The 17,036-nt window shown below is 37.9% G+C and overlaps 1 protein-coding gene across 3 annotated transcripts in view; it reads right to left on the bottom strand.

The window, feature by feature from the left end:
- Positions 1-1,989: 1,989 nt before the first annotated feature.
- KrT95D (phosphofurin acidic cluster sorting protein KrT95D) overlaps positions 1,990-17,036 on the bottom strand; it is a 77,500-nt gene continuing 62,453 nt past the window's right edge. For 2 of the 3 annotated variants that reach the window (XM_022061454.2, XM_087353041.1), the window contains exons 6-19: positions 16,260-16,411; positions 15,542-15,650; positions 14,650-14,820; positions 11,063-11,134; positions 9,747-9,892; positions 9,200-9,358; positions 8,804-9,018; positions 7,335-7,489; positions 6,880-7,093; positions 6,408-6,450; positions 5,830-6,011; positions 5,164-5,390; positions 4,686-4,802; positions 1,990-4,463 (exon numbers count right to left, since the gene is read on the bottom strand). In XM_022061454.2, coding sequence (XP_021917146.1) covers positions 4,345-4,463; positions 4,686-4,802; positions 5,164-5,390; positions 5,830-6,011; positions 6,408-6,450; positions 6,880-7,093; positions 7,335-7,489; positions 8,804-9,018; positions 9,200-9,358; positions 9,747-9,892; positions 11,063-11,134; positions 14,650-14,820; positions 15,542-15,650; positions 16,260-16,411 — 2,081 coding nt within the window. In that variant the 3' untranslated portion in view covers positions 1,990-4,344. The remainder of the gene's footprint in view (positions 4,464-4,685; positions 4,803-5,163; positions 5,391-5,829; positions 6,012-6,407; positions 6,451-6,879; positions 7,094-7,334; positions 7,490-8,803; positions 9,019-9,199; positions 9,359-9,746; positions 9,893-11,062; positions 11,135-14,649; positions 14,821-15,541; positions 15,651-16,259; positions 16,412-17,036) is intronic. The other variant, XM_022061455.2, reaches the window with a different exon arrangement.

Genomic DNA, 17,036 nt, shown 5'->3' with positions numbered 1-17,036 from the left:
ATACCAAAGCAAAGAAGATTAATGCCTGCCGTGCAAATAGGAGTACATTATGAAAGTTGGGATAACCTGAGTTTGTCTACAGATTGTTCATTTCTATTCTATATTCCGTATCACTCACGTGGAAGTTTCAGCGACCACGAACTACACCGTATATAGTTGAAGTAGAAATGACAAATATTCAGTTAGTCTTATAACGAGTAACTGTTCTTCTTTCATATTACGTAAAATATCCTCTTGACACTTACCGCAAATGTTTATAATCTTTCAAATCATATTTGAACATTTCACTCAATACACCCAGCCATAACAGCAATCGAAACTAGAACCAACTGTCCAAAGATTATCGTAGAATCGACCATCTCTCGAACAAAGAATTTTAAAAGAATCTGAAGGCCTAGAAGACCTCAGATGGTACTGTGGATTAACCTTGCAACTTATGAAGGATTATTTCGTCGGTCATAAGAATTGTAACGAATTAATCCCTCGATTCGTTACTTACGTACTATGATAATCCAGGCAACACCCTTGGCCCAGTTTTAACAAGATCCATTTTAATACCAATTATCCTCACACCTGCATCCAAATGATTCTCATTTGAACCACTTGATTTTGGCTCTTTTCTGATGATTCATTAAAACACTTAAGTTTATGTAATACTTTTTTTATGATTCAACAGGGAAGGAAAAAATAGACTTATGTAAATGAATGAAAGCAGTTGAGCAAAGCAAGGATACCAGTACATGCTACCACCACAAAAGTACACAGGTACTATGCTACAATACAAAATGTCAATTATTATTAGTCTGCATTATTATTATTAATGCAACATAAATACCTCATTTCTGGACTTTGGACACTTCAGAGTCTGAATCCAACGGGTTTCAGCATGCCATCTCTGGATATCTCTTTGAAAATCCTCATTTGGCAATTTTACTGCACACAATCATTCTACACCAAGATCTGTATTTGTCTACAGTCTCGTGTCCACTTCCCCATGTCAGCAATTCTGCAGGTGTTCTTTGTCTGCCATATGACTTCACCTGTGACCATAAAAGTTCAATTTAGTCTTAGTGGCAGTGGTGTTCAGTTCATGGAATTTATAAGGCTATTTATCATAACTAGCTGCAGTAACTCTGCACATTTGTGAGGCCATGTAAGAAATGTGTTTACTGGATAAACATGCCATAATGCCTACTTGCCCTGTGTCTGCATACAATTTCCCTTCCAATAAAAGTGAGCTACAGATGGGATTATCCATTACAATACTGGACTCAGGAAGTGGAATGGTAAAAACTACTGGATAGACATTTTAAAAACCCCTGATATCATCTGGCTGAGATAATTCATTAAGGTCTTTGATTTAGAACAAAAAAATGATCTTGCTCTGTGGAACAAATCCTGTCACAGCTAAACAAACATTATATAACAAGACTTCCTTTGACGACTAGGATCTGTAAGCCACCAGAACCAACGCTAATGTGCCGTATTGTTTTGGTATACTTCTGGTCTAACCAAGCTTCATTCAAGTAATACATGCCAATTCGATCTGTGCCTAATTTCATGCATTTCTCGGACTCCTCTTACGGCTAGAATACCACTCTGTTCAATCCAAAGCTCTCTTGCACTTCCTATACCAGAAACACATACTCTTCTTCATTAATCATAGCATGGATTTTGTCATGTGTCACATCATATGGGTGGCTTCGCTAGCCATGAGCCACATCAGTATACTGATACAGCTCTAACCCCAGAGTTGAAACCAGTTAGCAGCTCTGCTCCTACTACGGGGGTTTAATTCCTGTGCTCCCATACAACACAGCTTAATTTGCTGCTGAAGTGACAAAATGTTATACTTAAACAAAACATAAATATACCCTAGGAAACATGTGAGATAGTTGTAGAGTGCTTTCTGAGGGAATCTAGGAGCGCTGTTATGAAGAATGATGGATCACACACACACACACACACGCTAGAATATAATGCATAACATCAGAATACAGCAGCACACTGCTTTATAACCTTACTTTTTTCTGTCTTTTCTTTTTCATGTTGTACATTATTTTTACTGTACATATAAATACAACTTTTGTTTTCCTGCGTCTTTTATAACACTGTTATCAGGATATCAGACAGCTTACAATTTGATTATAGAACAGTAATGGAAACTGTTACTTTAGGCTTGTCACACGATGAATAAGGATACTATATGGAGAACACTAAATGTTCTAGGTTAGCACTTGTATGGATATTTAAGAATGAGCTTTTCCAACCAATACCAAAATTTTAGGTCTGTTTCTGCCAATTACATGTCTAAACAATTGTAACTTCCCACTTTTTAACTTTACCTCTTATAAAATTAAAGAATGTATTCAAAATATATGTATAAAATATAACATTGGAAAAATAATACTTAACTCATACACTCAAAACTGTATAATTATTTCAATTCTATTAAAGTAAAGCATAACGATACAGCATATAAAGCTTGGCCATTGCTGTATTTCTAGTTTGAAGCAATATTTGTAAGTCTGAAAGTTGCAGGTAGAGGTAAGTACAGAATGTTTCTAAGATACTACACAGTTGCTGATTATAAAGGACAGTTTCAACAAGAAATTTACACCTAAAAAGTGAAGAGGGGAAAAGAATAACACTTTGACAAACGTACAAATACACTAGACCACATTCACAATCGAAAGAACAGCTTTGTACAGCATATATAATGAACAATACATCTTTCCTGTACACACATTCCTGTATCTTGCCACATGTCAAAACACAAAATTAATCATATTACAACTATGTATCACTGAAACAAATTCAGGTTTTTACCACCTTTACCATTTTGTAAAAGGAAAATTAAATCCTGATGTTCATATTCTGGAATGTCACATGTGCTACATAACTGTTGTGACATCTGCTTTAACAAATTAAATGAACAAATTGTAATGTTTGCAAATTCACACACCTCTGTCTACATATATTTATCAAATTTAATATTTTTGATATTCACCTCTCTCTACCACGAAAATTATTGATCACAGCATAGCAATACTGCAATTAAACAGTATTTACTTGGGTATAAAGTCTGCTTAGAGTAGAAAAAACATACTCAAACCAAATCCGAATTCATTTTTGCTTTAATCACTGGCTCACTATAAACCCCCAGCCTCTCTAACAATAACTGTAATCAGTTTCACATGTAAATACAATTTCAAATTAGAAACTGGAAGCCAAAATGATGTGACTGCCCATCCACATTCCTCAAGTAAGAGTACAGTGTATGTGATCAGGCCTGGCAGTGGTTCTTGAAACAGTTTATTAAAATATGAATCCCATTGTGCAATGTACTGAGCAATGAGGAAGAATATGCTACAAGCTAACTCTAGCTATTAACTTGCCTGTCCATCAGAGTGCTATATTACTGAAACCAGAGTTACATAGCACATTCAGTGGCATATGATTTCTAGGTTATGTCCCATTCTCAAATATGTTTGGAACCTTACATGCTCATCTTCACTCCATTACTTCTTTTTATGTAGTACATGTCCATAACATACAAGTAATAAAAATGAAATCCACATGTCTGGAGAACGGGTATGAGGAGGGAAGGAACATATCTGTGTAATACATAAATTTTAAACTTTCCTTTCATGGAAATAACAACAAATGAGTATTGTCCATGCACTAAAGATGGGATATATGCAGCATTAGTATGGGAAAGACTACAATACCTATGGATACTGCATAACGGACCAGACTGCTTCATCATGTACAATTACAAAACTGAGCTTTCATACCACCCAAGACAGGGAGAATCCTATGTAACTTAATATATTCCTGCCACGTTCCTTGTTGAAGGAAATTCATTGAGTAGACCAGCTCCTGGTGTATGAGAAATGCCTCACGGCACAGAGAAAAACTGGTTTTGGGGGGCTTGTAACCACAGTGAAACTCACATAGTTCCCACTTTTACCGTCATTCCAACAACGGTGTTTGCTGGTCCCTGAAATACATAATGTTATAATATCCAGTTCTTCATTTATCAAATTATTATTTCAAAAATTAAAAGCTGACTGAGGAACTATCTAGAGTTAATACACATGCACACATATGCCCACATACTCGCACAAATTCAACACTCATCCACCAGCAGAGATTAAACTTGGAATCCCACTTCTATAAAGTTTTAGTGTGGCTTGCAAATTCAAGTCACATTCACAGCACTGACGTCAGTGTAATTAACATCTATGAGCCTGATCCAGGGAAAACGAAGAGTGTGACCCACGCACGCATCCTGCTGGTCCGGACTGCTCTCGCTGGCAGCTGCTGTGGGTCGCATTTCAGCTACAGATTCGCTTCAGGAAAGTTGAAGAGTGTTATGGGGAAGTGTTTGATGTGTGTCTGCCATTGTGCTGACAACTGGAAGAACTTGACCCCAGACCACTCTGTTCCATCAATGCTCACTGCAAAAATGTAAGATTTTCATAAGCAATAATACACTCCACTTTAGACACACAGAATTCTGCTCATTAGACACAGTAGCATTTTCAGAGCTGCTGTATGAAGTTCCATGGTACAAAATGCAGTCATACACTTATCTTGGGTAAACTGTGTCTAAATTACCTTAGAGTATGTCACAAAACAGCAGTAACCTCTACTAAAACTAATGTGCACAAATGTATTACCTTTGAGAGGAATGGAGTGAGTCTTAGCAGAACAGATAAGTCTTGAAACGCCTTCAACAACCTGACTCTTAGGTTCACTTTCTTTCTCTTTCTCCTTTTTCTTACCCAGACGCATAACTGTAAGTAAATAATGGAGAACATTGCACCTGTTTCTTTATGTTCATTGTCTGTGATACATCGCATGCCGCAAACTTTGCAATGTTTTACTTCCTGGTCTGTACAGCAACAAACTTAATTTCTTATCCTAAGGTAAAAACATACGTTGCGGGTGTTTCAGAACAGGATGTTGAGGACAATATTTGGACTTAAGAGAGAGGAGGCAACAAGAGGATTAAGAAAATCTGATAACAACAGGAAAGAAGGTTACACAATTAAAATCGCAAACAAATGTGATACAGCACATTATGTCAAATTCCTGCGTGCAAGCAAAATTTTTCAAAGTGTGAGGTGGGCTAACATGGTTAACATGTCCACTCACTTTTTTGCTTCTTCTCCTTTGTGGAGTAGCTCATGAGAAAATGTTGTGTTGGATGTTCCCCAGCAAGGGGAAGTCTTTGAATCTGTAGGGAACGGAATGTTGTCTTCAACGTTGACTTTGTGGTGTCACCCTTGCCGCTTTTGCTGACTACAGGTGCTTCACTCGCCTTGCCGGGAATCAACCAGTAATCTAACTGCAGTTCCATGGGCTCAGAAAGAGACTGGTCCCTGTGCAGTTACAAAACATTTATCACTTCACTCTCAATGCATCAATGTCTTACAAAGATTATGAAAAGAAAACACTTTTGGCCAAAAGAAAAAAAAATCAACAGATATACAAAACCAGAATTAAAATCACACATACAAGATTTACTATAGAAAAATGGAGAAGGATCTTACAAAGAGGAGGCCACCCTGGTGGAACATAACGAACTAAGATGATGGTGATTTTTAAATTTCAACCTGAACATGACCAATTACAACATATAAGATCACCAAGGCCAGTTGTGTTTGCTGGTTTGTTGGTTTATTGTTTGTTGGCTGTGTGCACATATAAAATCCAATTTTGTAGTTCCTATTCCAAAACATGGGGGGGGGGGGGGGGGGGTGCCCTTCCCTGACTGTAAAAGAAATTTTTTGTTTGCACAGGATAATATGGATATCTCACCTATTTTGTCCTATATACAAGCTGTTGATATTGGGCGAGCTGGGAGGGGTAATGCGGTCTTTTTTGTCTGGAAGAGACACAAGGGAAGGAGGTGAGCCTGACAACTGGGGAACACTCAGTTGGACCTCTTCCAAATCTACTGATGCAGATGTCGAGGACTCAGGTGATCCTAGGCGAACATCCTGCAACACATCGCGGACAACAAATCATTACAGGGTAGTCACAAAGAGATACTTTAAATTTATTTAATAAAATCATAAAATTTCTTGTTTCCCCATTACTGAAATGTATGTCTACGTAACCTAGAGCACCAGACTGAGTAACTGAGGTTGAGGTTAGTTCTCTCCAACAGACTCAATGAGTAAGTGTTCTTAAACTTTTCACCAGAGAATGGAAACAGATCCACATTCCGAAACATCGTGTTCTTTTACGAACACTAGACAATGGACAGAGTCTAGATATCCAGTAATAGTAACTGTAATATACCAAAGTCAGAATCAATTACAACTGATACCAGTAATAGCATATTTCTCTGTTTTAATAATAAATAAACAGTACACCTTGCTTGTGATACTTACATTAACAAAGGGAACAAAAATCTGAGAAGATTCCTCATCAGAACTGGGGGCAAAAATGCAATAAAAAACATTAGTATAACATACTGATTACGCTACAGATCTTTGTAATTAGAATTGACTTTCAAGATGCTTATGTAGTAGTATTCTGTTAATTTTATGTTGCTGTGGTCTTTGTGCTGGCAAAACAGCGACACCAGACAGAGCATAAAGTAAATGCATGATGCAGAGTTTGCGGCTGTCCATCTCCACATTTCATAATCAAAATTAATGAACAGATTTTAATGAAATTTGTTCTCCTGGAGATTATACTAAGTTGCATGGCACTTTATATTATGATTCATATTAATTCCATATAATCCTCATGTTACATGAACTTCACATAAAACTTTATTAATTTCCACTGAAAAGCTCAGAAAATTTGGCGTGTAGAATAAGACGTATCTTATTTACATTTACACAATTGAAGGCTCACCTCTTTTCCTTGTATGTGATCATGGCTTCAGCTACGGGAAGTTGGATTGTGGCACTTGCGCTGTGCAGGTACCGATGGACTCGGTTTAACATTTCCTGGCAGTCTGTTTTCTGCAGCTCTGCTCGTTCTAGGAGTTCCTTCCATGTTTCTGCGGAGAAGGCTGATGCATACACGCCATCTAGACTGCTGAGGTAGCGTGCCAGAGAGTTGTTTCCTGCACAGGATACCACAAAATTTAGTCAAAATAAACCTTATGTTACATAAAACTAAATATATTATAATTTTTCCCAAAACTGGATCAACATTAAAAAAATATGTGTAAAGAATATGGACTTCAGTACAACCGCAACTTCATTTGAAAATTTGTCGGCATGTTTTATTTGTAGTAAGTAGATTTGCTGAACTAGATTTGTTTTTGCAAGAAATTAGTTTTCTGGGTTGTAGTAATGACTCACCCAGTGGAACAATAAGGAACTTTATGTAGTTCTGCCACTCGGGAGGCTTGAATGACAGTTGATCCACATAGTTCCTCAGCACCGAGTTGACGAAGCTGTCCGACCCCGCCAACAGCACCTTGATTGGAGGTGGAGGCTTCGCGCTGCTGTTGCAGCTGAAACAACGACCGACTTACCCCATATTGGGATGGTGTTGCACTGCATTGGTAGCAGCATTTCCCAACAGAAATTTGGTATGTTTCACTCTAAATAAAACGCTGGGAAATGCTAATGAAAATGCATTCGGGCAAAGTTAAACATTAATAATTCATTTACAACATTTTCATGTTAGACCAATAACTATTTTCTCACCACCAGGCCTCAGTACATTTTCTATGGATTCAATTCCGACCTCCAAAAATAGAGTTCGGACAAAAATAAAAAGAGTAAATATATTATTTTAGTAAGTGGTTTGTGACAAGGTTCTTGTTTTCACAGAAATTCCACCTTGTGACAAGAAACATCTTTGAATACTTTCCTCTGCAAGTCCAGTGGTGTTCATTTGGTGCTTGTTAAGAAAGGCTTGGATCAATACAAATTACATTAAATGTAAGTCCTTATTACACAACATCAAAAATTTATCTTTATATAAGTTAACGGAGGCGTTTACGATAACCCTTATAATGGGATCCTCTGTAATGCACGTGTATATCCGCAATCATCTTACACCAATCAGAATGTTTCTTCTCTACTGAATAATAATGAACTTTAAAGAAATATACTTTAGCTTTCACCAGTAACCGAAGCTACAATATGCATGACAGAATCATAACCACAAGTGTTAATTCTGAGAATTTTCATATATGATTACAGAAATACTTTAGAAGAATACTCTAGAAAATGATAAGAATCTAAACAAAAATTGTAAATGCCAAATAAAACTCAGCTTGGAAAGGGATGATACAATGTTGTGGTATTTTATCAAATAATACAAAACAAAACAAGAACAATCCCAAGTTAAATATCCATGCGAGGCACGGAACTACCATGCTTAGCATTCTGACACACTTGGAAAAAGCCAACTAACTCCATGCAGCAGAATTCTTGAGATGGTGACAGATACTCGGCAAGTCAAGAAATTCCCTACCTTTTCTGGAACCTGAAGGCTAATTATTGTGTTCATAAGAACCTGACACCAGTCCCTATCCTAAGCCAGATGAATCCAATCTACATGTTTGGAAAAAGTATTATGAAAGATTCTGAAAAAAGCCTGTCAGACGAAGGATAACTGCAGTATCAGCACTGGTACTTTTAAAATTAAGCTAAACTTTAGTAACATATTAAGGTGCAGGGGTAATACCACCACAAGAAATTTAAATGTATCTTTATGTACACTGGGCTCAAGTTATAATGGTAGAAACATGCAGGTGTAAGGTTCAGCATTTGCCACATTCGACTGGCTTGGATGGCGTACATCCGAGGATACTCACAATTTTTGGATCTTGCTGACTAGACACGTGACAGCCGCCCTGATGTCTGCTGGGCCAAGAGTGCTGACGACCTTCTGTTGCCGTTCCTGCAATCTCATCGCCAGCAATGAGCCTTGAGGATCACCCACATTCACCAGGGTGATGTGATCTGGGATCGAAGCATCATCGGCTGGTAGAACCCTTGACAGCTGCTCTGTGAGCTGCTTCCGCGGCACCTGAAAAGCAGACCTTGGATGATGCGACCACCTAACCGACAACCATGTCAGCATATTTCGTTCACAGCAGTCACTGCACTGCATGGCGGACCACTTCTATCACAGAGGCACCATCCCTCCCAGTATTTTGAATAGCCGAGAAATTGATCAGAAATAAACCAACGAATAAACCTCAACTGACCTCACTGAGACTACTATCCCCTCCAACTGGGTTCGGATTCACTACTGGAGGCTTCTGTTCTGCACTCAGCGTCTTTTCAGCCTGCTTCTTCGTCTTCCCAGCTGAAGGATTCCGGTCCCTGGTAAACAACCGGCTTTTGCGTTCCCGTTCTCCACCATCCTGTAATTATTACAACATGTAAGATTCATTCTAATATTAACCTACTATATTTATTTAGGTTTCGTAAGTCATGTCTTACTTTAACAGTGCTGTGATCAAAATGTAACTTTTTTCTCTTATTAGTCGTCCTTTCTATATTGCGCTGCTATATAATAAAGGTTTAGTAAGTGCGTTATAAAATTATTCTCTCTTTTGAAACTAAAGATAGCAAAGGCATTACTACTGTATAATTAACAGCCATCTGCCAACCTAAGTGGATCCTAGAATAAACCTCTCTCTGCTGTCAACATGCATGGGTACATTCCGTCCATTCCGAAGCTGACACACAGTTTCTTGTAAAATAAGGCTGCCTCGTGATGTGCTCACCGACCTGACTAGCGAGCCTCACCTTGTTCTTCTCTTCGGAATTCTTAGGAGGAGAGGATGCGGCGGGCTGCTGTGGGTCACTATGCTCATGATCTGTCCAGTTTTCAGGATGTGAGTCAGAATCAGCTTTCTTGGAACTTTCGTCACTAAGCCTGTCCGCTCCTTTCTCTGAAATGTTCACATAAAGTGCCTTGTCACAGGACATCATAGAGGATCAAATGTCATGGTCACGTATTAACAATTCTACTTCATATCTGAGAGGTGCTAGTTTCAAATCTAAGCCCATAGATGAGCATATTGACTTAGGATTTCATGGTTTTCTTTGGAACCTCTAGGCAAATACTGTGATAGTACCTTAATATTATATGCTGGCCACTCGCACATACTTTCCAATTTATTATTCATTAATAACCCCATCATGCTAAATAACTTCAGCTACTAAAAAATTGTTCATTAAATAATGAGTAAAATAAATATAACGCATGACAGACCAAACTGAAATCTAGTGGACGAGACCATGTTTTTGACCAGATCGAGATCCCTTTATTAAGAAACGTGTTTGAATCCTTCACGCACATACATCATTAGAAACACACCATAACATGAATATGGCTATCTTCTGAGTTAGGCAACGATGGAGGCAGCAGCAACCTCTAAAATGTCGGCAGAATTCTACCACACTATACAGTGTACTATTATATCACATGACATCACTTTTTATCTTAATTATAAAGAATATTAATTGTATAAACCCAGATTACATACAAGAGATTATGGATATTACACTCTTGATAAATATATATTAACTGTATCACAGGGTGCTTACTGAACATATATGAGGAAGATTCCAAAATTATACAAACAACTGTATAGTCCTAAGTAACTATCCAAATACAGCATAAAAAATAAGGATAAATATATGTTAAAGTTACTGTAACATTTTTCATGAAAGCCCAATTTGTGGTAAATCTATTATCTTATTTTCAAACTAGTCAGACTTAAACTTTCCTAAATTGGACTTATGTTAGTAAGAATTTCTGTTACTCAAAATTACTTGTACCCTTCAGGTTTGGCAGACTCTTCTTCAGTCACTCTGCATAGTGCCATAGTATGAAAGCAAAAGCAAAGGAACAAATTTCGGTGGGTAACTGCATCCACAAATCAACTGCAGACTAAATGTTCTACATGCAGGACATGGTTAGATATAATCGGCATACCTAAGAGTCCATTTCAACTCGATACATTTCTAAGACACTTTCTCATACAGGTGCAATATAAACACCAGTAACATCTGGGGATACAGTACTACCAACATGCAATGAACAACAATTTTCTAACCTGTGCAGTAAGTTTGTTGTGCGTGCTGGCTACCTTGGGGCAGGCAGACACGTGCGTAGGCTTGCGGGCCGCCTGTATGTAACAATAACTAAGTCAGCAAGTCACTAACAAACACAAACACAACACAGCAGAGCACAGCAGAACACAATACAACAAGCAACATGGCTCACATACGTATTCAGACGGCTTTTGCATCAATGCAGATAAACTGGGGCAATGGAAAAGTTGGAGGTGAATTCCTATTACAGGAGAGTCGTTTAGTTACATAGAGGCAGATATTTATTTAATGTTTTCGTGTTCAGGTTTTCCATCAAACACTTCAGTTTTACAGGTCACATTCTTTGCAGCGTATTAAAAAAAAGAGACTTAGTACTCACTTTTTATTATTTGCAAATCAGCTTAGCGGTTCACACAGGTTGTGTTCAAAACATGTGTCGGATGGAAGTAAAATTTCCCATACCTTTGCTACGCACTACGAATAAAATTGGTTCTACGGCAAACTCGTAATTTTTTCTTTCTAAACTTGGTGATACTGACATTACAAATGCTAATTGCAACCAAACACTTTCATAAATGGCGCCCAACTGTATAAACATGATACAGAAAAAAGACTGATGGAAATTAATGAAATTTGGTATGGGCATTATGCCATAGGTCACTACTCCAAACTCACATTTTATAACTCCTTACACTCCGTATTATGATCGTGACGGATGCTTAAATTCAAGAGGTGTCAGTGATAATCTGCACATGCACATCAATAACCTAACTCTCCCCAATTTAACCTAACCTAACTCAAGTAAGTTCCTCAGCCGGCCGGGGCGTGATGCTGACCGCTCACCCCCATCTAGTGCCGAGGTCAAGGAAGAGAGGAGCTATACCTCCACTCACCCCAAACGCCTACATGGCGTATAGTGGGACAAACTTTACTTTACTTTTTAACTCAAGTTCCTCACATGTAACAAGCATTTGTGTACATTTAAAAACAAGAGAGTGGCTATAAGTCTTTTCATGACATTTGGTATGGATGTTGAGCCAAGCATTCACTTTCTACTTTCCTACATTCTATAACTCCAGCTTGCTCATGCTCAAGCTCTCGAGATTGAATTCTTGTAACGTCATCATACAGGATCCACTGCGTGTGCATGTTGCCACTCGCATACATATTTTTGACACAAATATAAATTTGTACATATTACTTTGACTTAAGTCTGCAGTCATTTGTATTAAATTTTGTATATTAAATGCGAACAAAAACAAATTAAATATAAAAGACACCGCACAGACCTCAAAGACAGATATTGTATCAAAATAATGCCTGTAAATTACCAGTGACAAGTAGAAAGTGATAATAATTTTTATTGTTTAAAGTTAACTTTAACCGTTTAGAGATGGTGGGACATTCTTTAAATATATTTGGACTATTATGCTCCTAAGTACAGGATGGAAAAGTTTAAATCAACCTGAAAAATAGTATATGACAGAAACAAAGCTAGGAAATACGTTGAAACATGCACATAACTGGACAACAAATCTTATGCTGTAACTTACTCAATACAGCGTTCTATCTGAATAACATTCCCATTACATGCGGGCCTACAGTCAGATTACATTCACCAGCAACATTTATAACAAAAAAAACGTTCTGAACAAGACAAATTAAACGCACGTACAATCACAGACCTTATCAAGAATATTACGTAAGTCTGCTGAACAATTTTTGAACACAAAATGAAAATCTGAATGTCTGTTAAAAAGTCTTCGTACGATCTACGTACTAGGCACATTATTTATTTCACGTCATAAGCGATCTACTGTCACATGTTTCAGGCAAAGCCACCCACTTCCAGACAATCACCTATGACCTATTGTTGCATATGATTTCAGGGGTCTAACTGAGATGACATTCTGCTACATAATTAAAGAGAATTGGAATCAACTTATCAGGTTACAGTATTTATTTATTTATGTATTGTACTCATGGAAAATACTTGTTTGTAAAGTATACAAAATAAGACATAATTCCACTAAAATAACTGGAACTATGACCTTCCAACATCATCTACACCGTTATATTAAGAAACGTGTTCTAGACGTGAATATAAACGGTAACGCTCAGTATAACATGACGGCGAAAGAGAAAACCGTAACTGGAATAATTGGCCACCACGAAATATCTTTTTTACATTACGTAGCAATGCTAATCCCTATACTGGTAGGAGATTACTTCAGATATTAAATTTAAAGGTACCTTGTTCCATGAGATTATTTTTACACGTGCGCTTAGTAGAAGACTTTTTATAAATTCTTACAAAATACAACAGATCCATAAAAAAGACACTCCTAACCAACTAAGAAGTTGCCCCTTAATCTCCCTTACTTTTCTGACACAAAAATGATTCTCTTAAATGACCTGAATTTCAGCTGTTATCACAAAAATGGATTTATGTCCGACTGATTTCCAGAACTGTCATAACGCAAAGTTCAAATCCCTGATCAACAACTTTTCATACTCGTAAACAGCAACTTGATTAGAAACCAGCGCGTACCATTTCAAAAGAGAACATGCAATTATCTCATTTAAAAATGATATTGCAAACTGAATTTCTAAAATACCATGCAGATGGCAAACACAAAAATAAAACAAACATTGCACATCAAATTTTAAATCACTTAGTTTCAAAATCTGTTACATAAAAATATGCACATATCAAAAGCAGACGTATTAAAAAAATTGAAAGAGTGAGGTGGTTGGAAAATTAATTTTATGCAGGCTCGCAAAAATGTCCCTTTCATCAAACCAGATACATAAAAATCTATATTCCTGGTATAAATTTATTTATCCAATTTTAAAAGCAAGGATAAGTAAATTAACATTTTTTACTTCTTATGTACACAACAAGTATACAATTTGTAATAAATATTTAATTAAAAAACATGCAAACGAGGGTTCAAATATTTTGTCTGTATGGCAGGCATATCGTGCTACATCGCTTGAGTATGATAGCCATCTGAAGAGGCAGAAAAGGTCAATAATCATCGGGATTCAACACAGCGCTGCTTAAATTTGTGTCAGTGTGTCTAGAGCAGTGGTATTCAACCTGGGGTACGCGAAGACATCTTAGGGGGTACATGAAATTTTTAAAAAAAAAATTATTTTATGATAAACACTGAATAATCTGTAATGTAATTTATTTAATTTATTTTAGATGTAGATTATATACTATGTATAACTTGAATTATACACCAACAAATTTGGGGGTACAAAGTTGAAGAGAAATTATATCTGGGGGTACGCGAACAAAAAAAGGTTGAATACCACTGGTCTATTTTCAGTGTAGAAAACAATACTGGTGTTCAGTACATCACAAATCAAAGTATAAAATCAATATATCCTCAGAGAAAAACATAAACTCAAGAATTTCTTGGATTGCGCTTTATATATGGATGCAAATGGCATACGTACTCACGATACAAACTTCTTAGTAACAAATCCTCGCAGTACACCATGCAAAAAAAAAAGGAAGCATAAATGAAATCTTCCAACTTGTTAGAAACGTCCTTCAGAACAGAAGGCAAAATCTTACCTGGCACATTAAGTGACTCCTGTAGCAGTGAGCGACTACTGGAGAAAAAAGGCCTGAGAGAGGGTTTAGGAGTTGACGAGATGCTCATCGTGTCAATCTCGGGACCAGAATCACTCAGATCTTCGAGCTCTTCAAACAAATCTTCTATCTCGGTAGGGTCTACACCGCCCCCTGAACGTACACAAAGCACAATTTCAGTCTGTTCAATTTAACAAGCCTCACTCAAACGGTTAAAACTGATGAATTCATTCAGACACTTCGTCCCTCCATTCCTAACATTTGCGATCGACACGAGCCGAAATGAAGGACGTGAGCCCTTCTGCACGTTCATTTTCTAATGAATCGTCATCAGTCTATATAACAGACTAAAGTTGGTTGGTTAGATGCTTTTAATTTTTTAAAGTCACTAAAAAGACTGTAAGCAATGTGGAAACATAGTCTACTCACTGACTCGTAATTACTTCTCATCTTATTAAGAAAATAAATTAATGAACTGCAATCTAGCGTGTCGGACCTAACAAAGTACCGAACGGAAGAGGAGAATTGAGGAGGCCATGGACCGAATACGAACCGGAGAGCCATAGAAGAAGAAGAAGAATCTAGTGTGTGCATTCTCCATAAGTTTCACTGAAATAAGTGAATACATGTTTTAAACATTTTTCTTTCCTTCTCTATTGATTAAACTGTTAGTGTATGCTGTTCCATCAATTGACTGTTGACAGAACGGCACAGATTCAGAGGACCTCAACCCAGATCTGAGATTAAGAATGTGTGAAGTTTTACATTGAAATAAAATGAAAGAATATATCAGCCGCCTCGTACAATTGGTGACGTATAATACGTGGCGTAAAGAACTTTCTACTTTTAGTGAGTTCACGAAGAATGCACTTACCTGAAAGTTGTTGCCCGATCGCTTCTTGGTCGTTATCAAGTCCCTGAAGATCTTCGCTGACACGAAACCTCTTCAAGAGCGCAATGAATTTCTGTTTTAAATTACGTTGCTGTCAACAGAATAGCACGAAAAATAAAATTAGAAACTACGGTCAGCTTCATATTAACTTTGGTGCCCGTCTTTCTTAATGACTCGTCCACTCCATTACGCTACCATCACTATCACCGTATCAGCACAACTTAACTTTAACGCAGGCTATAAAAATGCTTAACATCTACACAGATATATAGGGGAGGGTCCAATGGACTGCTGAACTGATGTAGGAAACAAGAAGTGCATATGAAATCTTGGCTGGAAAATCTGACGGAAAGAGTTACCGGTCTTGGATAATTTGATGCAATTATCTCAAACTGCATAGCGCTGAAAGGTGAATGACGGTAACAGAAGAAGTAATGATCTATCTTATGGAAATATCCCAGCATTTGAAGATTTCAGTCTTCTGGGTTGTAATGCCATGTGGTCTTGTGGGTTCATATCAAAGTTTTGGTGAAATATGATGACCTGAAGATGGAGGCAGCATGTTCCTCCGAAACTCCGGTATTTACCTACAAGTCCACAATGTCTTACTGTCCAGGAGACCAACATTGACACAAACCAATTCGCTTTTCGTCTTGCGAGATTTTGATACTGCGACAGTAAAATACAAGGAGGACATTACCCTGGCGTTTGCGGGAATCTTCGCCCTGGCTGTCTTGCGAGCCCTTCTACCCATCGCGTCTTCTGGCATTGGTTCGGAATCCGAACCCTCGGCTTCACCCTCGTCGTTGCTACTGAACTCCTCCTCGTCGTCTGAGAAGTCGGCCACGCGGTCTGCGAACAAGGACAGTCACACTCGCTGCATTCCTATCAAGCGCATGAAGCATGCTGCCTACGGACACTGAGAAGAAACACGTCTTGGACCAAACGTCGGAGTGAAATACATGGTACTGCTACTTCGACCTCGGGAGGTCCCGAGTTCGAATGCTTCCCCGATTAACGGTCCGACATCACCGAAGTTTTTAGTGGTTTTTCGGTCTCTGCAGAAACCTTTAAATACCTTTCCAAATTCGTAATTCTCTTCTCAAATTCTGGGTTAATGCCTTAAAATATGCGTCCCTCCACCTTCTCCAAAAACCACTCTCCGTCACAAAATCGCTAAACAAAACTGTCCATATAGGAGTACATCCAGTTTAAAATGAAACATCCAAGGTTGTTTTGAAGGTTCCCCGATGCAAATATAAACGCAGACCATTTACAGTCTCGCAGAGGCGTTGAGTGGTAATTTACGCACGCACCTGAGGCTAAACAGTGTTCACGGATTCAGTCTCGTCAGAGCGGTGGACGGAAGCTGTTTCACAGCACGCGGACGTCTGAAAGCGCACTGTGTTGGTTGATAAATTAATTAACCTACATTTTCTTGGCTTTTCAGCACGCAATGAAGAAATATTATGCAGTA

Source organism: Zootermopsis nevadensis, unplaced genomic scaffold (genome assembly GCF_977971745.1).
Source record: "Zootermopsis nevadensis isolate Lab colony 2312 unplaced genomic scaffold, Znev_1.0 Znev_ptg000021l, whole genome shotgun sequence".
Lineage (NCBI taxonomy): Eukaryota > Metazoa > Arthropoda > Insecta > Blattodea > Termopsidae > Zootermopsis > Zootermopsis nevadensis.
The sequence above is the reverse complement of the archived record's forward strand: the minus strand, read 5'-3'. Positions and strand labels throughout refer to the sequence as shown.